At 62.1% G+C, this 23,416-nt stretch overlaps 1 protein-coding gene and 1 pseudogene across 1 annotated transcript in view; both read right to left on the reverse strand.

Moving 5' to 3' along the window:
* The window catches only part of OBSCN (obscurin, cytoskeletal calmodulin and titin-interacting RhoGEF), a 143,032-nt gene that overhangs the window by 67,713 nt on the left and 51,903 nt on the right, over window positions 1-23,416 (reverse strand). The window contains exons 19-42 of the mRNA XM_087430249.1: window positions 22,163-22,447; window positions 21,758-22,024; window positions 21,328-21,597; window positions 20,228-20,494; window positions 19,674-19,940; window positions 19,389-19,501; window positions 19,121-19,274; window positions 18,756-18,917; window positions 18,563-18,667; window positions 17,589-17,855; window positions 17,079-17,348; window positions 16,684-16,950; window positions 16,330-16,596; window positions 15,955-16,221; window positions 14,638-14,910; window positions 13,722-13,988; window positions 13,243-13,509; window positions 12,343-12,615; window positions 11,673-11,939; window positions 10,524-10,790; window positions 9,580-9,843; window positions 5,715-5,978; window positions 3,301-3,564; window positions 2,497-2,760 (exon numbers count right to left, since the gene is read on the reverse strand). Coding sequence (XP_087286375.1) covers window positions 2,497-2,760; window positions 3,301-3,564; window positions 5,715-5,978; window positions 9,580-9,843; window positions 10,524-10,790; window positions 11,673-11,939; window positions 12,343-12,615; window positions 13,243-13,509; window positions 13,722-13,988; window positions 14,638-14,910; window positions 15,955-16,221; window positions 16,330-16,596; window positions 16,684-16,950; window positions 17,079-17,348; window positions 17,589-17,855; window positions 18,563-18,667; window positions 18,756-18,917; window positions 19,121-19,274; window positions 19,389-19,501; window positions 19,674-19,940; window positions 20,228-20,494; window positions 21,328-21,597; window positions 21,758-22,024; window positions 22,163-22,447 — 5,898 coding nt within the window. The remainder of the gene's footprint in view (window positions 1-2,496; window positions 2,761-3,300; window positions 3,565-5,714; window positions 5,979-9,579; window positions 9,844-10,523; window positions 10,791-11,672; window positions 11,940-12,342; window positions 12,616-13,242; window positions 13,510-13,721; window positions 13,989-14,637; window positions 14,911-15,954; window positions 16,222-16,329; window positions 16,597-16,683; window positions 16,951-17,078; window positions 17,349-17,588; window positions 17,856-18,562; window positions 18,668-18,755; window positions 18,918-19,120; window positions 19,275-19,388; window positions 19,502-19,673; window positions 19,941-20,227; window positions 20,495-21,327; window positions 21,598-21,757; window positions 22,025-22,162; window positions 22,448-23,416) is intronic.
* LOC147917376 (obscurin-like) lies at window positions 4,405-5,402 on the reverse strand (annotated as a pseudogene).

Consider the following 23,416-nt stretch of genomic DNA (forward strand, 5'->3'; position numbering starts at 1 on the left):
GGTTAAGACTTTTGGGCTTTGGGGATGGGATGAATGTATCCTGCATGTGAGAAGGACATGCATTTTGGGGTGATAAGACGGGCAGAGAGTTATGGACTGAATTCTGTCTCCCCTCAAATTCATATGTTGAAGTCCTAACCCCCAGGACCTGAGAATGTAAACACATTTGGAAATGAGGTCTTCACAGAGATAATTAAGGTAAATGAGGTCATTAGGACTGGTGTCCTTATAAGAAGAGGTGATAAGAGGAGATGAGGAGACGGAGAAGACAGCCGTCTACACACCAAGGAAAGAGGCCTCAGGAGAAACCAGCCCTGCCGACACTTTGATCTTGGACTTCCAGCCTCCAGATTGCAAGACTATAAATGTCTATTAAGTCACTGTCTGGTATTTGTTATACATCCCTAGCTGAGTGAGACAGCTCTTCAGAGGCTCCACACAACCTCAAGGGTGGATCCAATGCTGTCACCAGACACAAGAGGGCCTGGCCTGTCTGGCCACTTCCTCTCTGAACCCCCCGATACTCCACCTCAGTCCTCCTGTGAATGTCCATCAAATGACATGCAAGCCCTCAATTCCATGCCTGGGCCCAAACCTTCCACATCTCTGCAGCCTCAGCCACGTGAAGCTGTTGCGGGCAACCCTCATGGACCCTGACGCCTGTCTGCTGGTGCCTCCCTGTAGATCTCTGCACCACGTACCCATGGGATCTGTGCCCCAGGGCCTAGACAGGGCAGACCAGTATACTCTCAGTGTGTGCTTATGAGATGGATCAGACAAATGGTGCGCGTGACTCTGAGGTGACAGTAACATCGAGAGACATGAGGAGGGCAGAGAATGAGAAGCAGAGAGGTCACTCAAGTGCCCAAAGTTCGTCATTACCCAGGACAGTGAGCACGGCCGAGGTCCTCTCCTGCCCGCACATGCACAAGTACTCCCCAGTGTCTGCCATGGCCAGGTCACGGATCTCCAGCTCACACACGGCCCCATCCTGCCTCAGGCTGACTCTGTCCCCGGCTCTGAGGGTCTCAGGCCCCTTCCTCCACTCCACGTGGGCTGCATAGCTCAGCTCACAGTGCAGCATGACTGTGGACCCCTCTGTGGCCTCTTCCTTCCTCAGAACCTTTGTGAACTTGGCGGGCAGAGCTAGGGAGTCAGAAAGATACAGAAAACATCACATTCTGAGCATGTGGAAGACAAGGGACACGGACGCAGAGATGACAAAAAATCCCAGTGGACACAGGCAACGTGCTGAGTGTGCTGAGCACACGCCGTGGGTTGTGGCTTCTCTCAGCCCAGTATTTGTACAAGATGGTTTAGTCCTCTCTGTGGCTGCCTCAAGCCTCATACTTTGTATGAATCCAGTGGTCAGGGTTGGGAGGGTTGGAAACACACACAGAACAAGAGATTCTCTGGAGAACTTTGGAGGGAGGACATGACATGACAGAGGACTCCAAAAGGACTGAACCAGTGGTGACACAAGGGGTGGGAAGTGGCTTAGATGCTGGCTTCTCATGGTTTCTACAACAGCCCAGAAAAGTGGAAGAAATTCCATGGAGTTATGGGAAGAGGGTGACACTGAGATGGTGAGAGAACATGGAACAAATGCAGACAGATGTCAGGAGGTCAATAATTGGACGCCAAAACACAGTTTTGCCCGGCCACACACGGTCTTTACCCCTGACGGTCAGCGTGGCCGAGGTCCTCTCCTGCCCGCACACGCACGAGTACTCCCCGGCATCCCCCACGGCCAGGCCACGGATCTCCAGCTCACAAACGGCCCCGTCCTGCCTCAGGCTGATTCTGTCCCCGGCTCTGAGGGTCTCGGATCCCTTCCTCCACTCCACAGGGGCCGCCTTGCTCAGCCCACAGCGCAGTGTGGCTGTGGTCCCTTCCGTGGCCTCCTCATTCCCCAGACCCTTTGTGAACTTGGCAGGCAGGGCTGAGGGAGTCAGAAAGACATGGAAATAAGCACATTCGGAGCATGTGGAAGACACAGGACATGGACAGCACAGAGATGACAAAAAATCCAACTGGACACCAGCCACGTGCAGGGTGTGCTGAGCACACGCTGTGGGTTTGGCTCCCCTCAGCCCCAGTATTTGCACAGTATGGTGTGGTCCATTCCGTGGCTGCCTCAGGCCTCATACTTTGTATGACTCTAGTGGGCAGGGCCGAGAAGGGTCAGAAACACACAGAACATGAGATTCCCTGGAGAACTCTGGAGGCAGGACATGACAGGACAGAGGAAAAGACACAGACTCCAACAGGACAACAGGATGGAACCAGTGGTGACACGAGGGGTGGGAAGTGGCTTAGATGCTGGCTTCTCATGGTTTCTACAACAGCCCAGGAAAGTGGAAGAAATTCCATGGAGTTATGGGAAGAGGGTGACACTGAGATGGGGAGAGAACATGGAACAAATGCAGACAGACATCAGGAGGTCAATAATTGGACGCCAAAACACAGCTGTGCCCGGCCACACACGTTCTTTACCCCTGACGGTCAGCGTGGCCGAGGTCCTCTCCTGCCCACACATGCATGAGTACTCCCCTGTGTCTGCCACAGCCAGGTCACGGATCTGCAGCTCACACACGGCCCCATCCTGCCTCAGGCTGACTCTGTCCCCGGCTCTGAGGGTCTCAGGCCCCTTCCTCCACTCCACGGGGGCCGCCTTGCTCAGCTCACAGTGCAGCATGACCGTGGACCCTTCTGTGGCCTCTTCCTTCCTCAGACCCTTTGTGAACTTGGCGGGCAGGGCTGAGGGAGTCAGAAAGACATGGTAACAACCATGTTCTGAGCACATGGCAGACACAGTACATGGATAGCACAGAGATGACACAAAATCCAAGTGGACACAGTGCTGGGTGTGCTGAGCAACTCTGTGGGTTATGCGTTCCCTCAGCACAGTATGTGCACAGTATGGCTGGGGTCCATTCTGTGGCTGCCACAGGCCTCACACTTTGTATGAATCTGGCAGGCAGGGCGGGGAAGGGTCAGAAACACACAAAACATCAGATTCTCTGGAGAACTTTTGAGGCAGGACATGACAGGACAGAGGAAAAGACATGGACTCCTACAGGACTGAACCAGTGGTAACACGAGGGCTGGGAAGTGGCTTAGACGCTGGCTTCTCATGGCTTCTACAACAGCCCAGGAAGGCAGAAGAAATTCCATGGAGTTCTGGGAAGAGGGTGACACTGAGATGGGGAGAGAACATGGAACGCATGCAGACAGATGTCAGGAGGTCAATAATTGGACGCCAAAACACAGCTGTGCCCGGCCACACATAGTCTTTACCCCTGACAGTCAGCGTGGCCGAGGTCCTCTCCTGCCCACACACGCACGAGTACTCCCCAGCATCCATCACAGTCAGGCCACGGATCTCCAGTTCACAAACGGCCCCGTCCTGCCTCAGGCTGACTCTGTCCCCGGCTCTGAGGGTCTCAGGCCCCTTCCTCCACTCCACGGGGGTCGCCTTGCTCAGCTCACAGCGCAGTGTGGCTGTGGCCCCCTCTGTGGCCTCTTCCTTCCTTAGACCCTTTGTGAACTTGGCGGGCAGGGCTGAGGGAGTCAGAAAGACACGGAAATAATCACATTCTGAGCATGTGGAAGACACAGGACATGGACAGCACAGAGATGACAAAAAATCCAACTGGACACCAACCACGTGCAGGGTGTGCTGAGCACACGCTGTGGGTTTGGCTCCCCTCAGCCCCAGTATTTGCACAGTATGGTGTGGTCCATTCCGTGGCTGCCTCAGGCCTCATACTTTGTATGAATCTAGTGGGCAGGGCCGAGAAGGGTCAGAAACACACAGAACATGAGATTCCCTGGAGAACTTTGGAGGCAGGACATGACATGACGGAGGACTCCAAAAGGACTGAACCAGTGGTGATACAAGGGGTGGGAAGTGGCTTAGATGCGGCTTCTCATGGTTTCTACAACAGCCCAAGAAAATGGAAAAAATTCCATGGAGTTATGGGAAGAGGGTGACACCGAGATGGGGAAAGAACATGGAACAAATGCAGACAGACGTCAGGAGGTCAATAATTGGACGCCAAAACACAGCTTTGCCCGGCCACACACGGTCTTTACCACTGACGGTCAGCGTGGCCGAGGTCCTCTCCTGCCCACACACGCACGAGTACTCCCCGGTGTCTGCCACAGCCAGGTCACGGATCTCCAGCTCACACATGGCCCTGTCCTGCCTCAGGCTGACTCTGTCCCCGGCTCTGAGGGTCTCAGACCCCTTCCTCCACTCCACAGGGGCCGCCTTGCTCAACTCACAGTGCAGCATGACTGTGGCCCCTTCTGTGGCCTCTTCCTTCCTCAGACCCTTTGTGAACTTGGCGGGCAGGGCTGAGGGAGTCAGAAAGACATGGTAACAACCATGTTCTGAGCACATGGCAGACACAGTACATGGACAGCACAGAGATGACACAAAATCCAAGTGGACACAGGCAACGTGCTGGGTGTGCTGAGCACACGCTGTGGGTTGTGGCTTCTCTCAGCCCAGTATTTGTACAAGATGGTTTAGTCCTCTCTGTGGCTGCCTCAAGCCTCATACTTTGTATGAATCCAGTGGGCAGGTTTGGGAGGGTTGGAAACACACACAGAACATGAGATTCTCTGGAGACTTTGGAGGCAGGACATGACATGACAGAGGACTCCAAAAGGACTGAACCAGTGGTGACACGAGGGCTGGGAAGTGGCTTAGATGCGGCTTCTCATGGCTTCTACAACAGCCCAAGAAAGTGGAAGAAATTCCATGGAGTTATGGGAAGAGGGGGACACTGAGATGGGGAGAGAACATGGGACAAATGCGGACAGACATCAGGAGGTCAATAATTGGACGCCAAAACACAGCTTTGCCCAGCCACACACGGTCTTTACCCCTGACGGTCAGCGTGGCCGAGGTCCTCTCCTGCCCGCACACGCACGAGTACTCCCCGGTATCCCCCACGGCCAAGCCATGGATCTCCAGCTCACAAACGGCCCCGTCCTGCCTCAGGCTGATTCTGTCCCCGGCTCTGAGGGTCTCGGATCCCTTCCTCCACTCCACAGGGGCCGCCTTGCTCAGCCCACAGCGCAGTGTGGCTGTGGTCCCTTCCGTGGCCTCCTCATTCCCCAGACCCTTTGTGAACTTGGCAGGCAGGGCTGAGGGAGTCAGAAAGACATGGAAATAAGCACATTCGGAGCATGTGGAAGACACAGGACATGGACAGCACAGAGATGACAAAAAATCCAACTGGACACCAGCCACGTGCAGGGTGTGCTGAGCACACGCTGTGGGTTTGGCTCCCCTCAGCCCCAGTATTTGCACAGTATGGTGTGGTCCATTCCGTGGCTGCCTCAGGCCTCATACTTTGTATGAATCTAGTGGGCAGGGCCGAGAAGGGTCAGAAACACACAGAACATGAGATTCCCTGGAGAACTCTGGAGGCAGGACATGACAGGACAGAGGAAAAGACACAGACTCCAACAGGACAACAGGATGGAACCAGTGGTGACACGAGGGGTGGGAAGTGGCTTAGATGCTGGCTTCTCATGGTTTCTACAACAGCCCAGGAAAGTGGAAGAAATTCCATGGAGTTATGGGAAGAGGGTGACACTGAGATGGGGAGAGAACATGGAACAAATGCGGACAGACGTCATGAAGTCAGTAACTGGACACGAAAACACAGCTTTGCCCGGCTACACATGGTCTTTACCACTGACGGTCAGCGTGGCCATTGTCCTCTCCTGCCCGCACACGCACGAGTACTCCCCAGTGTCTGCCACGGCCAGGTCACGGATCTCCAGCTCACACACGGCCCCGTCCTGCCTCAGGCTGACTCTGTCCCCGGCTCTGAGGGTCTCCGGCCCCTTCCTCCACTCCACGGGGGCCACCTTGCTCAGCTCACAGCGTAGTGTCGCCGTGGTCCCTTCCGTGGCCTCTTCCTTCCTCAGACCCTTTGTGAACTTGGTGGGCAGGGCTAGGGATGGTCAGAGGGACACAGAGAAGATCAGGCTCTCAGGAGAATTTGGGGGTCTGGACGTGGACACTGGACAATGCAACATTCACACTCTGGAGTCAACAAGGAATAGACGCCTGGACTTATGGCTGGGTAGTGGAGCTGTGGAGCAAAGACAGACTGGGCCAAGTTCATCTGGGTGAAGGCCAGAGAGGAGTCGGAGAAGTTGGGATCCTCGGTGGGGACCTCAGGTCAAGGAGAGACACATGGAATTGACCACAGTTCCCACAGGATGGAGGGAGACAGCAACCAGGCCTGTGTCCGATTGCATCTGATGCCAGATTTGAGGGCCCAGGCCCCTTCCCCACTTTTCTGTGGGGGAAGTCACTCTTCTGTGACTGTCCAGCTCACACCACACCGTGGCTGTGGCCTCCTCTGTGGCTTCCTATTTCTTAGTGATTTTGTGTTCCTGACAGGTACAGCTGAGGAAGGAGACACGAAAAAGGCTGCCTAAACTGTCCCATGAGTTTGCACCAGAGCTCCTTTCCCATAAATTCCTGCTGCTTCTGAGGCCAGAGCCCAGGACCGACCAGGCTGACCAGAGCAAGGCACATCCCAGCCAGGAGGGAAGCAGGAGCTACCCTTCTCCTGGCCAGTCGCCCTCAGACCTGCATACTTCTGCAAGCAGCTCCCTTGGGCCACCTGTAGCTGGTCAACTCGGGTCCTCTGCTCCTGGGCCACTGGCAGCGCCTCCCAGGGTGGAAGCTGCTCAGACCACGTGATGGGCCTCCAAGCCTACGTCCTCTACGGCCTCTCAGTGGGCCTGACCAGCATGCAGGCCTGGTGCCTCCGGACTGGGGATGCTGCGCTCCATCCACGCAATTGAGGTGGCATGGTGGCCTGGCCTCTCCCCAAAGGTCTGAATGTTTGTGCACATGACGGTCCTGCCCGGCCTCCAGAATCCTCTTCTTCACCGTCCATCCTTGTTGTGTGAGTGGGACCCGCCAGAGCTCAGGACGTGAGACCTCTGTGCGCCTGCAGAGCTGTCCTTCCCTCTACTTTCTCTGAGACACCCCCACCCCCATGCCGCTTTGTCACTGTTTCTCCCGAGTCCCTCCAGCACATAGCAGACAGGCTCGTCCTGCCTCTGTCTCATCTGCTTCCCCCATAGTAAGTGACTAGGTCCTCACAAGGGCTACTGAGGACCAGGACCCTTGGCATGGGAGCTGACCAGGCCACCAGCCACACCACGGCCAAGCCCTACCCTGACTCCCCATCTCTAAGAGTCTCCAGCCCCTTCCACCAGGGCCCAGGAGCACCCTGCTCAGCTCAGAGCACAGTGTGGATGTGGCCCCTCCTGTGGCCTACTCAGGCCTCAGAACTTTTGTGAATGGGGTGATCAGGGCTGGGAAGGGTCAAACAGACACACAGACCATCAGACTCGGAAGCTTGCAGACAAGAAATGGGCCACAGACACCACGCTGGCAACACAGGGACCTGCTGGAGGCAGGGCCCCCAAGTACAGCAAGCAGTAGCCTTGCTTTAGCACCGCCCAAGACCCCAGGACCCCAGCCAGGGGACACCCACGTGGCAGCTACTCCAATGCACAGGGGACTCCCACCTCCACCTACTCTGGGGAGGCCACCGGCAGTGTGCCCCACATAGGATATGGCCTTGTCAGCCCCTAGCCCGTGGGCCAGCCCTCCCGCTCCAGCTCACCATGCCCCCACCATCGGCCTGTGCCTCTCATCCCACGTCCTAGCCCCAGGCCTCCCTGCCTCGCCCCAACAGTCTCCCTCCTACGGATGCTGCCGAGAGCCAGTGAATCCAGTCATGGACACCAGACATGAAACTCGCCCAGAGGGACACACATATGCCTTTTTTGGCTCTGGATCCCGTCCTCACATGGCCCTCTCTGACCCTCCCTTCTGTGCTTCTACAGCCAAGTTCTGTCCACACACAGACCCTATCCTCACACCTCACCTCCCACACACAGACCTCCACATCTGCTTCACTCCACACCCACCTCACCTCCACACCCCCCTCACCTCCACCTCACCTCCACACCTGCCTCACCTCCCCCTCACCTCCACCCCCCCTCACCTCCACCTCACCTCACCTCCACACCTGCCTCACCTCCACCTCAGCTCCACACCCCCTCACCCCCACCTCACCTCCACACCCGCCTCACCTCCACCTCACCTCCACACCTGCCTCACCTCCACCTCACCTCCACACCCCCTCACCTCCGCCTCCCCTCACCTCCACACTCGCCTCACCTCTGGCCACCTCCACACCCGTCTCACCTCCACCTCACCTCCACACCCCTCAGCTCCACCTCACCTCCACACCTGCCTCACCTCCACCTCACCTCCACACCCCCTCACCTCCACCTCACCTCACCTCCACACCTGCCTCACCTCCACCTCAGCTCCACACCCCTCACCCCCACCTCACCTCCACACCCGCCTCACCTCCACCTCACCTCCACACCTGCCTCACCTCCACCTCACCTCCACACCCCCTCACCTCCACCTCACCTCACCTCCACACTCGCCTCACCTCTGTGTCACCTCCACACCCGTCTCACCTCCACCGCACCTCCATACCCCTCACCTCCACACCCCCTCACCTCCACCTCACCTCACCTCACCTCCACACCTGCCTCACCTCCACCTCAGCTCCACACCCCCTCACCCCCACCTCACCTCCACACCCACCTCACCTCCGCCTCACCTCCACACCCGCCTCACCTCCGCCTCACCTCTGCCTCACCTCCACACCCCTCACCTCCCCTCACCTCCACACCCGCCTCACCTCCACCTCACCTCCACACCCCCTCACCTCCACCTCACCTCCACACCCCCTCACCTCCACCTCACCTCATCTCCACACCCCCTCACCTCCACACCTGCCTCATCTCCACCTCACCTCCCCATCCCCTCACCTCCATCTCACCTCCACACCCCCTCACCTCCACCTCACCTCCACACCTACTTCACTCCACATCTACCTCACTCCACACCCACCTCACCTCCACACCTGCCTCACCTCCATCTTACCTCCACCTCACCTCATCTCCACCTCCACACCCTCCCCTCCATCTCACCTCCTTACCCACCTCACCTCCACACCCACCTCACATCCACCTCACCCTCTATTCCCAGACCTCACCTCCCATGGCACCCAGACACTGGATGGTGGTCCCTGGGACCTCCCCACACAGCTCTTTCATGGCCAATCATGCGTGTCCTGGCTTCCCTCCCTGGATCACCCCTCCTGGCATTCCTGCCTCAAGCACTACTCTTTGATTTCCTTCCTGGGTCCTCTCCTGGCACGCCCCACCCCCCGAGGTCTCAGGATGACCATAACCCCACTGTTTGTATTGTGTTTGCCCTCAACTTCCCCAACATGACACCCCTGAGAGCAAGAAGGGCCTTGTTCTCTGCTGTTTATCTGAGACAGACCTCACACACGCAGGTGCTGAGAGACTCGTGCTGCAGAAAGGCAGGGGACACACAGAGAAGCAGAAAAACCACACACAGAAGAGGGCAGAGTGAAGGATGTGACCAAGTCCTCAGACACGAAGCTGCTGCTCCACATCGCCACACACGGTCTTTACCCCTCACAGTCAGCGTGGCCGAGGTCCTCTCCTGCCCACACACGCATGAGTACTCCCCAGCATCCGTCACGGCCAAGCCACGGATCTCCAGCTCACACACGGCCCCGTCCTGCCTCAGGCTGACTCTGTCCCCGGCTCTGAGGGTCTCGGACCCCTTCCTCCACTCCACGGGGGCCACCTTGCTCAGCTCACAGCACAGTGTGGCTGTGGTCCCTTCCGTGGCCTCCTTGCTCCTCAGTCTTCCTATGAACTCGGCAGGCAGGGCTGGGGAAAGTCAGATAGAGAACGTGAGATTCTCTGGAGATGGTTGGGGGACAGGATGGGACAGATGGAGGAAAAGACAGACTCTAACAGGACAACAGGATGGAACCAGTGGTGACACGAGGAGTGGAAGTGGCTTAGATGCTGGCTTCTCGTGGTTTCTACAACAGCCCAGGCAGGCGGAAGGGGTTCAATGGAGTTATGGGAAGAGAGCGACACTGAGATGGGAGAGAATGTGGAATGAATGCAGAGGGATGTCATGGAGTCGATAACCGGACATGAAAATATGTCTATGCTTGATCACTCATGGTCTTTACCCCTGATGGTCAACATGGCTGACGTCCTCTCCTGCCCGCATATGCATGAGTACTCCCCAGCATCTACCACGGCCAGGCCACAGATCTCCAGCTCACACACAGCCCTGTCCTGCCTCAGCATGACTCTGTCCCTGGCTCTGAGAGTCTCAGGCCCCTTTCTCCACTCCACGGGGGCCGCCTTGCTCAGCTCACAGTGCAGTGCGGCTGTGGCCCCTTCCGTGGCCTCCTTGCTCCTCAGTCTTCCTATGAACTCGGCAGGCAGGGCTGCAGCAAGGTCCAACGCATGCAGAACGTCCTCTCCGTCCTCCCAGAGGGGACGAAGGGGGCTGCACGGGGCTGTGTGGGCAGGGTGGTGGGGACACTTACCCTTCACAGTGAGAGTGGCCGAGGTTGTCTGGTCCCCAAAGCAGCAGAAGTACTGCCCACTGTCCTGGGGCCGCAGGTCCCGGACCACCAGCTCCAGCATGGTGCCCTCCTGCCGCAGACTGTGCTTGCCTCCTGATCGCAGAACCTCGTCTCCCCGGCGCCACTCCACAGGCGCAGCCACCGACGACAGCGTGCAACGCAGTGTCGCAGCACCACCCTCCAGCACCTCCACGTCCTTCAGCCCCTCCCGAAACTGCGCTGGCCGAGCTGCAGACAGGCACGGGCTCAGCTTGGCCTTCACCCCCTGAATCCCACCTGGGGTCCCACCTACAGTGGAGAACGGCTGGGGGCAGCAGCTGCAGGGGGCAGGCAGGCCCACCTCACCTCTTCTGCATCACGGGCTAGTGAGGGGGACCCTAAGACCTCTGCCTCTCTGGGAGGGGGAGCCAAACAGGAGGGAACAGAGAAGGGCAGAGTGTCATGGGCTGATTCTGACCCCCAAATCTATATGTTGGAGCCCCCAGGGCCTCAGAAAGGGACTGTATGTGGAGACAGAGCCTTTAAAGAGGTGATGAAGGTAAAATGAGGTCACTGGGGTGGGCCCTGATCCCACATGACTGTGTCCGTATGAGAAGACGAGATGAGGACACAGACACTCAGAGGGATGGCCATGTGAGGACACAGAGAGAAGACGGCCATCTACACACCAAGGAGAGAGGCCTCAGGAGGAACCAGCCCTGCCCACACCTGGACCTCTGACTTCCAGCCTCCAGACTGGGAGAGAATGAATGTCTGTGGTTTGAGCCCCCAGGCTGTGGTGTCTCTTACGCAGTCAGAGCTGACTGAGACAGATGCAGATGAGCAAAAACCAGGAGAAAGGAGACACCGATGTCAGAACACAAGACAAAGACAGAAATGAAGTAAAACCGAGACTGCTGGTCAGCAGACCAGGAGAGAACAAGGGGGCTCTACCAGAACAGCAGATTCCCAAACACAGGGGAGGGGGCAGAGTGAGACGGACAAGCTGCTGGAAAGAGAGGTGGACACAGGGTCCTGCGGACCGCCCCCAGAGAGAGAAGGAGTCAGATGGAGTCCCAGCGTCCCTACCCTGAGCAAGACAAGAGATATGGGCCCTGCCCGGGGGCTCACCATGGACCCTGACAATGGAGCTGCTCCAGGCACCGGTGGCCTCACACTTATAGCATCCACCGTCCTGCAGGGTGGTGCCAGTGATGACCAGCTGGGCCCGGCAGCCCTCGTAGGTCAGCCGGCACCGGGCCGATGGCCGCAGCGCCTTCCCATCCTTGGTCCAGAACACAGGGCTGTCTGGAGCAGCAGTCTCACAGACGAGGGTCAGATCCTCCCCCTCCGTGACCGTGGCATCCACGAGCTCCCGGGAGAAGGCACTTGGCTTCTCTGGGGACAGAGAGGGAAGCACAGGGCGCTTGTGGGCTCCTGCAGGAGAAGCCCTGGGTCTTGCTGCAGACCAGGCGATGCCCCGGGTCAGTGCCCACCTGCCCCACTCGGGCTGGGGCTGCAAACGGGGCCGCTGGGGGAACAGGGAAGCTCCATGTGGCTCCCCACACCAGAGGGCTGTGGCCTGGCCCATGCCACACTGACTGTGGGATCACCTCTGCATAACACGTGCACATTTCATCCTGAAAAAGCCCTGCTTGGTCTACCAAGCCCACCTTCCCAGAATCCAAGAGCCTAGCACACGGGCAGCCCACAGCGCCTTCTCTGGGAGCCCCAGGACCACTCAGCTGCACCCTCAACCACACGGACTGGCCCCCACCCCAGTACCAGAGACACAGCCTACCTGTGACCCTCAGGGCAGCCGAGGCCCGCTGGTCACCTGCCTCAAAGTGGACGGTGCCCGAGTCTTTGAGTGTGAGCTGCCGCAGGGTCAGCACGTGGTAGCCTCCAGGCTGGGCCTCAATCTCGTTGAGCTCGTTGGTCTGGAGGGGGGTCTTGTCCAGGAACCAGTGGACGGGACCGTAGTCAGCAGGGGACACACGGCAGCAGAAGGTGGCTGAGGAGCCCTCCTGCACCTCCACATCCTCCAGGTCCTCCGTGATGAGCACACTCTGGCCTGCAGGGGCGCAGACAGGCACGTCACAGTCGCCCTTGGCTGAGGGAAACATGGCACCCCCCCAAAACCCGGGGTGGGCTCACAGCCATGAGTGGGCAAGTGACTTTAACAGGCTCAGGATGACGAAACCCAGAAAACAGTAACTGGGTCAGAGCTGAACCATCCAAAAGTATTTTCTTAGGTCCACCAGTGAGCCCCAAACCCACCTTTGGGGTCCTTCTGCAGAGCCCACAGGGGATTCACAGTGGGCCCCTGCCCCAAGCTGTGCTCCCCACCTAACTGTGCCAAACGTGCCCGATCCTGAAGTCATGTAATGCAATTAAGTCTTGAATTAACAGAAAATATAGGAGTGTGCAAAAGACGTGTGGCTATGTTAAAATGTAAGTCAAATGCTTTGGAAAACTGACGATATGAATCACTAGAAGAAAATATTCTTGCTGCTGACATAGATTTGGCAAAAGCTTACAGAGAAGCCACAAACGTGGGGGTGGATCCTGCATCAGACTGTCCAGGGCCCGACAGAGCCCCGATCTCTGACCCACCCTGAGCCCACTTTAACCAAGACTCACACCCCAGCGTGCTGCCGCCAGGAAAGCCGTGTGCAAACCAGCGAAGTGCAGGCCTCACCTTGCACCAGGAGCCGGGCGTGGGACCGGGCCTGGCCAATATCACAGCTGTAGGTATCACTGTCTGCCTTCTCCAGGTCGCTGATGGTGAGCCTTAAGGTCAGGCCCTCCTGGCTGGGTGTGTGCTTCCCCGAGGTGCGCAGCTCCATCAGGCCCTTGTGCCAGGTCACCACAGCCGCGGGCCGCTCTGTCTTGCACAGGAACACAGCCGTGCCCTTCTCCTCCAGCTGCAGGTCGGCCAGCTCCTCCGTGAACCAGTTTGCCGTTTCTGGGAAAGGGGCAGGGGTGTGTGTGAGGCCCACAAAGACCCCACGCCGGACCTCGGCACAGGGCGTCGCTCCACCACAGGCAGTCCTCCTCCTGATCCGCCCGTGGAACCTCAGGGGCCTGCATGCCCCTTCTCTGCTGGGCCCCGCTCCGTTCCCACCTGGGACACCCCAGAGGCCACCGGGGCCACCCCAGGGTCTCTCGTGGGGTTACCTTCCACGCGGAGACTGGCTGTGCTCTTGGAAGCGTCCGTCTCGCACGTGTACTCGCCCGAGTCCTTGAGGGAGACCGCACGGATGACCAGCGTGGCCCTCACGCCTTCAACGAGCAGCTCGTACTTCTGGCTCTTGCGAATGGCCTTCCCATCTTTCAGCCAACGAACCGGGGTGCCGGCCCGCGACAGCTCACAGCTCAGCACCACATCCTCGCCCGGTGCAGCCTGCCGGTCTTCCAGGGGCTTCATGATGTCCGCAGGCCTCTCTGAAGGGAGCAGAGGAGGCAGCCCATGAGGCACGGCCACGGCCCCAGCCACGCTTGGGGTGAAAGCAAGGCAGGCAAGCAGAAACCTTCAGACTCCCAAGGCCAAGACGACAGAACCTGCAGCTCTGATACCCTGACCTTGGACTTGGGAGCCTCAGAGCCCTGGAATCCAGGAGTGCCCACAGTCACAACGAAGGAAGGGTGTGGGAGAGGGCTATTAGACCACAGAATCTTATGTTCCCAGCATCGCTGGGAGCCCTGCGACTCAAATCGTGGCCACAGGCACAGGCTGGCTGCAAACTGAGCATCATCTGTCTGCACCAGTGTTTATGCTGGAAGCATGAGCTCAGAAATGCCCACGGCTATTTCACCTATGGTGTGCCACATGCCCTGGTGCTACTGCGGCAATCAGATCACGGGTCAGAGACCAGAAACCCTGCTCCTGTCCAGAGCCTCAGAACCTCGCCCTAGAGAGCGTACCCCCCTCCTCAGATGACCAGAACACCCAGTGCCCCAACAGGTGCCTCTGGGCCCCACCAGGGGCTGGAGGAGACAGTCCCCAGAAGTGCCCTGGCAGCTGCCCGAGGCCCCGGCCCAGCAGACCCCACTGCAGAGATGCCCCATCCCCGCCCCAGCCAGTGGCGCCCACCTCTGATGATGAGCGAAGCCTTGGAAGTGAGGCTCTGCAGGGAGAAGACCACCTCCCCAGCATCACCCAGTGTGGCGTCTCGCACAGCCAGGGTGTACTTGCGGCCCTGGCGTGTGGCCTGGAAGCGGCCAGAGCTGCCCACCGTCTTCCCGCCGACTGTCCACACGGCTGTGTCGCTGGTGTTCTCGTGGGAAAGGACACACTCAAAGCTGCAGCTCTCACCCTCCTGCACCTCCACTGTCTTCAGTCTCTTCGTGATGCCCACATGCAGGTCTGCAGGCCATGGGAGATGGCCGTCACGCCAGCCAGGCCCATGGATGCCTGCTGTCGAGAACACGCCATCGAGCCCACAGTGCCCCAGGCCAGATCCCAGGAGAGGCGAGACCAGCTGCAGAGCCTGCGGACCTGCCCTCCCCAGCCCCACTCCCCAGGGGCCCGCTGCCTCTCCCAGAAAACGCCCCCTCACCTCCTGCTGGCTGCACCCTGGTGTTTGGATGGCCAACAGTTGTGAGTTCTGACCAGGGCGGCCGCCTTCCTACCTGCTACAAAGCAACACGCAGAGAACAAGCACTGCCCACGGTTGTCGACAGCTCACACGAGCCAGAAGGGGAAGGACAGGTGCCCGAATGAAGGGGTCATCCAGCCCCAGAACAAACTCACCACATCGCCCTCCCTCTCCCTGTCTCATCTCAAGCCCTAGCCACGCTATCTGGGACCCGACACAGGGTCTCGGAGGAGCAGGCCTGCCGTGCGTGAGGGGGAGAACAGGACCATCAGTGCTAAGCCAGGTACAGCGGAGCTCAGGGGCGGCCAGGTGTCCACCCTGTGGCTGGGAAACCAGGCCCAGGCGGGGAGGCACGTCTGAAGGAAACGTGGCCTGCCTACAGTCACCTTCACCAGGCTGCGCCCGTGGCCTGGGAGCCCTTCCCAGGCATCCCCCGCCTGACACCTCCAAGAGGCTCCTCTGATGCCCCTGTGCCTGCCCACGCACATCCCTTGGTGCAGGGCGAACATCTCCCACCTCTGTCTAATCCCTCCCACAGTGGACTCTATCAGGCAGAGCCAGTCCAGGCTCCCAGTCCAGCTTGGCTCCGTCGCCCATCATCCCCTGCCCAACTGCCTGCACCTGGGCCTCCTAGGACCACGTCAAGCCGGCTCCTCCATGAGCCTGCCTGGTGTCTCTGCCTCTCTGGGGTCATCAGATCAGCGCCCCCCTCCCCACCCCTGCCTCAAAGAGGGGGTGGAACCCCGGGGGAGGCGGACCCCGCGCAGCGCCCCGGCCCCGCCCCCTGAAGCCTGCTGGCTGCGGCCACGCACCGTGCACGCTGACGCGCGCCCGGGTCTCGTCCGTGCCCACGTCGCAGGTGTACAGGCCGGCGTCGTCGCGGCGCAAGCCGTGCACCACGAGCCCGCGCGTGCCCGCCGTGCGCAGGAACTCGTACTTGTCGCTGGGGCCCAGTTCCACACCATCCTTGCGCCACACCACGCGGGCCTGGGGGTCCGAGACCTCGCACTGCAGGGCCAGCGTGCCCTGCTCCTCCGCGGACACATCGTCCAGCGCCTTCAGGAACACCACCGGCTTCGCTGCGGGGAGGGTGTTGGCAGGTGAGGGAACGAGCCGCTACCTGGGGCCCAAAGGGAGCCGGGCGCGCCTCCCGGGGAGACCCCATGGACCCCGCAGGGACGCCTCACCTTTGACCTCCAGGCGGGCAGTAGCCGTCACCTTAGGGGAGGAGGCGCACACGGTGCCCGCGTCCCCCCGCCGGACCCGCTTCAGCAGCAGCGTGTGGCGGTGCCCTTCATGGGTGATCTCGTGGAAGCTGTCATTGTACAGGGGCGTCCCGTTGAGCGACCATTCCACCTCCTCGTCCTCGTGGGACAGCTCACAGGAGAAGCAGGCGCGGTCCTCTTCCGTGACCTCCACGTCCTCCAGCGGCTGCGTCACTGTCACCTCGCGCGCTGCCGGCACACCGGCCGCTCAGCAGGCACGCCACGGGCGCCTCCCCGAGAGACCCCCCCGGTGGCCCTGGGCCCCTCGCTCCGTACCCTCCACGGTGACCTCGGCGCTGCTCTGGGCGCTGCCGGCCTGGCACCGGTAGACGCCGGCGTCGGCGGGTGTGAGCCGCAGGACGCGCAGCTCTGCCATGTGCCCCGCCAGCCTCATCTTGAACTTGTCGGAAGGCGCCAAGGGCGTGTCCTCTCTGTACCACTGCACGGCCTTGGGGGGCGGCTTGAAGTCGCAGGACAAGACCACTGACTGCAGCTCGCGTCCCGCCTTGGGCTCCAGCGGCCGCGTGAGCACCACAGGGATGTCTGGAGGGCGGCGGAGGCGGGAGGAAGGCAGCGCTGCGGCGAGCCGGCTGGACCGCGGGGCTCGCACGCCGGAGCCCCCGCCCCGCGCCTCCCCATCCGCAGCCGCCCGCCAGGCTGTGCGCGCTCACCTGAGACCACGAGGCGGGCGGTGGAGCGCGACTTGCCGATGGTGAAGTGCACGGGCCCCGTCATGGTGGAGCAGGTGCGCCGCAGCGTCAGCCGGTGCACCGTGCCCTCCTGCTCCACGCCCACATCCGCCCCCGCGTGCAGCACCGTCTTCCCCAGGAGCCACTTGGGCGGCCGCACGGAGGGGATGGAAATCTCACACTCGAACCAGGCAGGGGCCGGCTCCATCACGGTCACGTCCTGCAGGCCCCGCACGATGGTGATGGACTGCTCTGTGGGCGAGGGCGCGTCACCGGTGGTCCAGTGGGAGGGCCGCCCCCGCCCCTGCAGGCTGGCCTTCCCTCCTGGGAACAAACCCTGTCCCCGACTCGCGTGCTCACATCCTCCCCAGCTGCCCCACACGCCCAGTCAGCCCTTCTCAGACTGGCCATTTCCAAGTGCCAGGGCAAACGGTAGAGGCCGTAGCTCCTCCCTGGGCACAGGGGACCGCTGCCCCCCGGCCCTGCGCGCACCTTCCACAAAGAACTGGGCGCTGGTCTTCACGTCGCCGGCGTCGCAGGTGTAGGTGTCCTCGTCCTCAGGCTGCACCTCGCTGATGACGAGCTTGCGGTAGAGGCCATCACTGACCATCTCATACCTGGGCCCAGGCCGCAATTCCGCGCTGCCCTTGAACCAAAGCACCTGGGCGCTGGCCCGCGACACCTGGCACTCAAGCACGCCGCGGTGCTTCTCCATGGCGATCTTGTCCCGCAGCGGGCGCAGGATGGTCACTGGCAGCTCTGTGGGCGCAGCCAGGTCGGGTGAGGGCCGGCACTCAGCGCTCCCTAACCCCCGGGTCTGGGCACTGTGCCTGTGCGGCATCCAACCAGCCAGGCTGGGCCGCTGCGCTCCAGCCCAACGCCCACCGCAGCCCGCCCGCCGGGGCGAGATGGCTAGGCAGAGGGTCACCCTCGGAGCCGAGATCCTCAGTGTCCAATTGACCACGAGGAAGGTGGGTACACTCGCATGCCTGCCCTTGCCCAATGTGCCAGGCCCCCCATGCACCCATGCCGCCCCTCCCTCGCCCTGCATCCCCCCCCACATCCTGCCCTCCCCCTGCGAACTCAAGCCCTGCACACCCTCACCCCGCCTGTCCGAAGACCCTCTCTCCGTCGCGCCCTGTCACCACATAGCTTCCCACTCCCTGCCTGCCAGGGCCTCACACCCCTTCTCCCCAACCTTGCTGCAGTCCCAGGAGGAGGAACCCGCTGGTACTCCGTTTTAAAGAAGGGGGGAGACCCCAAGCCCTCACAGCCCAAGGCCCCTCTCCCGATCCCCCTTTTACTGCAGAGAAGGTAATGCTCCCTCTCCTTCCTCCTGGGTCACTGTTCTCCTCATCCCCGGGGCCCTGGCACCCCAGGCCAACGAGCCTGTCAGCCCTGTAGGGCCCAGCACACGTGTGTGTTCACACACTGCCCAGCCCGTGCCCTCCCTGAGCCAGCCTCACCTTTCACTCGGAGCTGGGCTCGCGATTCTGCATTTTCGGCTACAAATTTGATTTCCCCTGCGTCTTCAGACAGGACTCTCCGGTAGACGAGAGTGTATGTCCTTCCTGGGAACACAGGCCACTCAGTACGTGGGGAGTGGGCGGTAAGGAAAGGCGGAGAGACCCTCCCACGGCCGCCCAGTCGCCGTCGCACCTTCCTGGCGGATGCGAACGTTGTCACTGGGCCGAAGCTTACTGCCCTCCCAGAACCACTGGGCGGGCACCTCGTCGAGGGAGACCTCGCAGGAGAAGGTGGCGCCCTCCTTCTCCATCACCTCGACGTCCTCCAAGGGCCTCACAATCTGGACGTTGCGGCCTGGAGCAGCGAGCAGGCCCTGCCACACCCTGACGCACAGAGCTGCCGCCCGCCGCCCCGCGCCCCAGCTGGCTGAGGGTACAGGAGAGGGAGCGGGGCAGAGCCAGAGGGCCAAGCCCCGCCCCCCTGAGGGGAAGCAGGAGGACCCCGGGCTCTTGCACCTGCCCCGCCCAGGCCGATCCCCCACTCTGCCCGGCCCTCACCTTGCACCTTCAGAGAGGCCGAGCTCTGGGCATCGTGGGCGTCACACACATACACGCCCTGGTCCCCAAGCTCGCACCGGTAAATGATGAGACTCCTGCAGGCGCCCTGGGCCGTTATGCCCACCGTCTTGCACACTCGCAGCTCCACGCCGTCCTGTGGAGGGATGAGGCCAGGTCAGACGCTGGGGCTGCCCAGCCAGCCCTCCCACTCCTGCCTGCCCACGGTGAGGGGCAGGAGGGGGCAGAGGAGTCCAGGGGACAGAGGCACCTTCAGCCAGCGCACGTCCACGTTGGGGCGCGACAGCTCACACTCCAGGGTCACCTTGTCCTTCTCTGTGGCCACCACGTCCCGCAGTGGGCGGCTGAATCTCACAGGCAGCTCTGGGGAGGCAGGAGTGGGAGGTGAGAAGCAGGGACTGAAGATGCCCTGCGGTCAGGTGGAATCACTCAGCTGGTTTTAGGACTCCACACCCCTGTCTCCACCTGCTCCCTTGGGCCGTCTTGGGGACAGGGGCAATTGCGCTCTGCAGTGGGTCCCGCCCCGCCCACGCACCGGTAACCACGAGCCGCGCTGATGTGTGCACGCCCTCGGCCTTGAAGGCGATGAGGCCGCCGTCCTGCGGCCGCAGCGCCAAGAGCGTGAGGGTGTGGGTGGGGCCGCGCACCGCCAGCTGGCATGTGGGCCCCGGCTGGAGCCGCAGGCCGTCGCGCGTCCAGCTGCCTTCCACGTGGGCGTGCGACAGCTCCACCTCCATGGTGGCGGTGCCCTGCTCTCTCGCCTCCACCGCCTGCAGGCCCCGCACGAGTCGGACCTGGCGCACTGTGGGACAAGCGCGGGGGCTCGTGAGCCACTGCGCCTGCGACCCTGGCCCTCGGGCCAGCCACCCCCCACCTCCCCAAGGGGCCTAAGAGCTCAGCGAGGCGTCTGGAGGCCTGCTCCCTCTCCCCTCCACAGGCCTCCACACGCCTCGCCTGCCCGCCCCTCCCCCCTTCCCGCAGCCCCGCCCCGCCTCCAGGACCTGCCCCCGGGGGGAGATCTGATCCCCTCCCACCTCAACCCCTCCTCCTAGACGCCCAACCCCAGGCCGACCCCGCCCCGCCGCTCACTTTCCACCGTGAGCTTCGCCTGCGTCTTGTCGTCTGGCGTCTCGCAGCCGTAGAAGCCGCGGTCAGCGAAGCCCACGCTGCGGATGACCAAGCGGTGATGCGCGCCCTCGGCGTGGATCGCCAGGTTCTCGCCCGGCGCCAGGGCCGCGGCGTTGCGCGTCCACTTGACGTCCGGCCACGGCCGCGTCAGCTCCACCCCCATAGTCACCGAGCTCCGCTCCTCCACCGTCTGCGGCTCCAGCTTCTTCCTGAACAGCACCGGAGCCTCTGGTCATGGGAAAGAGAGGTCATCGCAGCCACTGCCGCTCTCGGAAAAGCCAGGCGCAGAGCTGCCCCCACCACCTCACATTCCCACTTCAAGCTGGGCAAGGCCCAGGCCATACTCAGGGCCCAGCCGCACACCTGCACAGGTACGATTTTATGGGAGGAAACCGAGGCTGGGGGCGGGGGGGCCTTCTCCTTCCCCAGCCCCCTCCCACCTCCTGCTGCCCTACTCTGAACAATCCTGCCACGTCCCACCCGGTGCCTGGAACTCCAGCAGCATCAGCATGTGGGAGCTGGTGATGCAGGCGGCCTCTGGGCCCACAGACCCGCTGCCTCAGTCTCCGCTTCGGAAGAGCCGGGACGGCGGCACGGTAAGGACGAGAGGCAAGCTCAGGCGGGCCTCCGGGGCCCGGCTGCGCGGGGATCTCCGCACAAGGTGCCTCGGGCCACACACTCCCTGGCTCAGGAACTTGCCCTCAGGTATAGTCCCGGCTCTCCCCGACGCAATCTGGCTTCAGCCAACAAAGCGCTCCTGTCTTTCCCTGGCCGCCAACTCCACTCTCTCCCACCTCACCATCCATCCGGCTCTGCACGGGACGCCTCCTCCAGGAAGCCTCTGCCCACTCCCAGACCAGGTGAGCAGTGTAAGAGTTTACTTTCTCCCTTTCAGAGCAGGTGCCTGGCCACTCGGTCCCACCCGAATCTCCTCTGTGCAGCCGACAAACCCCGTGGCCCCTGGGGTCAGCCAGACCAGCTGGACACGGGCTGGTAGCGGCATGCCGCCTTGGAACCAGCCCCCGGGGGGAGGCGCCCTCCCTGCCGCCCCACACGCGCACCTCGGACCCGGAGAGCAGCGGTGGACTTGACGCCCTCGGCCTCCGCGGTGATCTGGCCGGCGTCCTCCAGGACGAGGCTCGAGATGATCAGGCTGTGGCTGCCGCCGCTCTGCGAGATGAGAAACTTCTCGCTGGGCTGCAGCTGGGCGCCGTCCCGGAACCACGTGACCGCCGCGTCACCGGGGGTCACCACGCACTGGAAGGTGGCCTCGAGGCCCTCCTCCGCGACCACGGTGTTCAGACCGGACGTGAACTTGACCTCGCGGGGGACTGCGGACAGGAGCTCCGCTTGAGAGGCAGGCAAGAGGGGCGGCGGCCCCACCCTGCAGACGCCGCGGAAGGACTTCTCCTCCAGGAAGCCGCCCATGAACGCCGGCCCGGCTGCCCACCCGGCCCCGCGCCCCAGCCCGCGCGCCCGGCGGCCCCGTACCGCTGACGGTGAGCCGCGCGCTGGTGCGGTCGTCGCGGCTCTCGCACACGTACTCCCCCGCGTCCTCCGCCCGCAGGCCCGACACGGTGAGTGAGCGCCGGGGCCCCGCGGCCGCCATCTGGAAGCGCTTGCCGGCCCGGAGCTCCGTGCTCCCGCAGCGCCACACCACCTCGGCCTGCGCTGGGCTCAGCTCGCAGGCCAGCGTCACTGTGCCGCCCAGATCCCCGCGCACGGGCTCCAGGGGCCGGCAGAACTTGGCCGCCACCTCTGCGGAAGGGGAGAGGACGTCAGGCGTGGCGCAGGCTGCTCTGTGCTGCCTGGTCGTGCGTCCTGAGACACAGCCCGCCTCTGCTCTGGGACGCCGCAGACACGGAGTTCCCAGAGGACCGCCCCCGCCCCGCTGACCTTCCACCTGCACCGGGAAGTCTTGCCCCTCGGCGCCCACGCGGCAGCTGTAGACGGCGCTGTCCATGGTCTGTGCGCCGCGCACGGTCAGTGTGTGGGTGTCCCCCAAGCTGGCCGTCTCGTGCCGCTTGCTGCGGCGAATCTCCACGCCATCCTTGAGCCACGTCACTGTGGCCACAGAGGGTGTGACCAGAGTGGCCGTCAGGACGATATCCTCATGTTCCCTGACCACCAGAGGCTCCCTGCGGCCGGGTCTCTCCAGGGCTGGTCGCTCAGGCTCCGGCTCTGTGGGAGGGGCGGGGGGGGGGGGGGGGTCAGTGGGCAAGAGAGCAGAGACCCTGGCATCCCTGGCCTGGGCCCCGCAGCCATGCCGGGCTACATGGCTGGGAGAAAACCTGAAATGGAATCATCCCAAGCTCCCATTGCTCTGTGACACCAGCCCTCTCCAGCCCTGTCCAGCTCTTGGCCACTGGCTCTCCACTGAGCAAGCCTGAGAGTAAACAGAGCAGAGCCACACACCGCGTAATGGCACCATCCAGGCTCCCAGGGCCGATGCAAGGCAGCCAGGCGGAGCCCCGGGGCCACAGGCCTGAGGGCCGCAAGCTCTGTCCCAGCCAAGAGCCAAGAGCGCGAGACCACTGTCCTCCAGGGAAGCACGGGCCCCATGCGCAGACACTGCAGGGAGAACCGGGGCATCCTGGGGGCTGGGCCAACATTCCAGAAGGTCCGTGGGAAAAGGGCCACAAAGGGAGGCAGGCGAGGGCAGCCTGGGTGGTGGGGCCTCAGGGGGCAAATGGAGAGGTGCAAAACCTCAGCGCCTCCAGCAGCCAAGCCTGGACAGAGCCTGAGGCCGAGAGGGGAGGGCAAGGCCCTGGGAGGGGGTTCAGGAGGCTCCTTGTGAGGTCTGTCCCAGGAGAACCCATGGAAAGACCACACTGGCTGCAAGATGGGGAACAGGTGAGTGAGGGCCACAGCTGGGGACAGGGGTAGCATCCGCCAGCTCAGGATGGTGAAGCCCGGCAACGTCTTCTGCTGCTGGAAGGGGTGGGAGGGGGTGAGGAGCAGGCGCAGGCAGTACACTGACCTGGCGCAGGCCCAGGCCACGATGGGCATCTGAGCAGAGAGTCTGGGCCACAGGGCTGACCTCAGGATAGCTGGATGGTCAGGACCCCAAGGCCAGAGAGAGGGACCCCACCCCATCCTTGCTGAGGGCAAGGGCGCCCAAGGCCAGGGGCCTCTTGGGTGAGGTTCCCC

This window comes from Ceratotherium simum, chromosome 4 (genome assembly GCF_057802395.1).
Source record: "Ceratotherium simum simum isolate JZ-2026a chromosome 4, ASM5780239v1, whole genome shotgun sequence".
NCBI classification, from domain to species: Eukaryota; Metazoa; Chordata; class Mammalia; order Perissodactyla; family Rhinocerotidae; genus Ceratotherium; species Ceratotherium simum.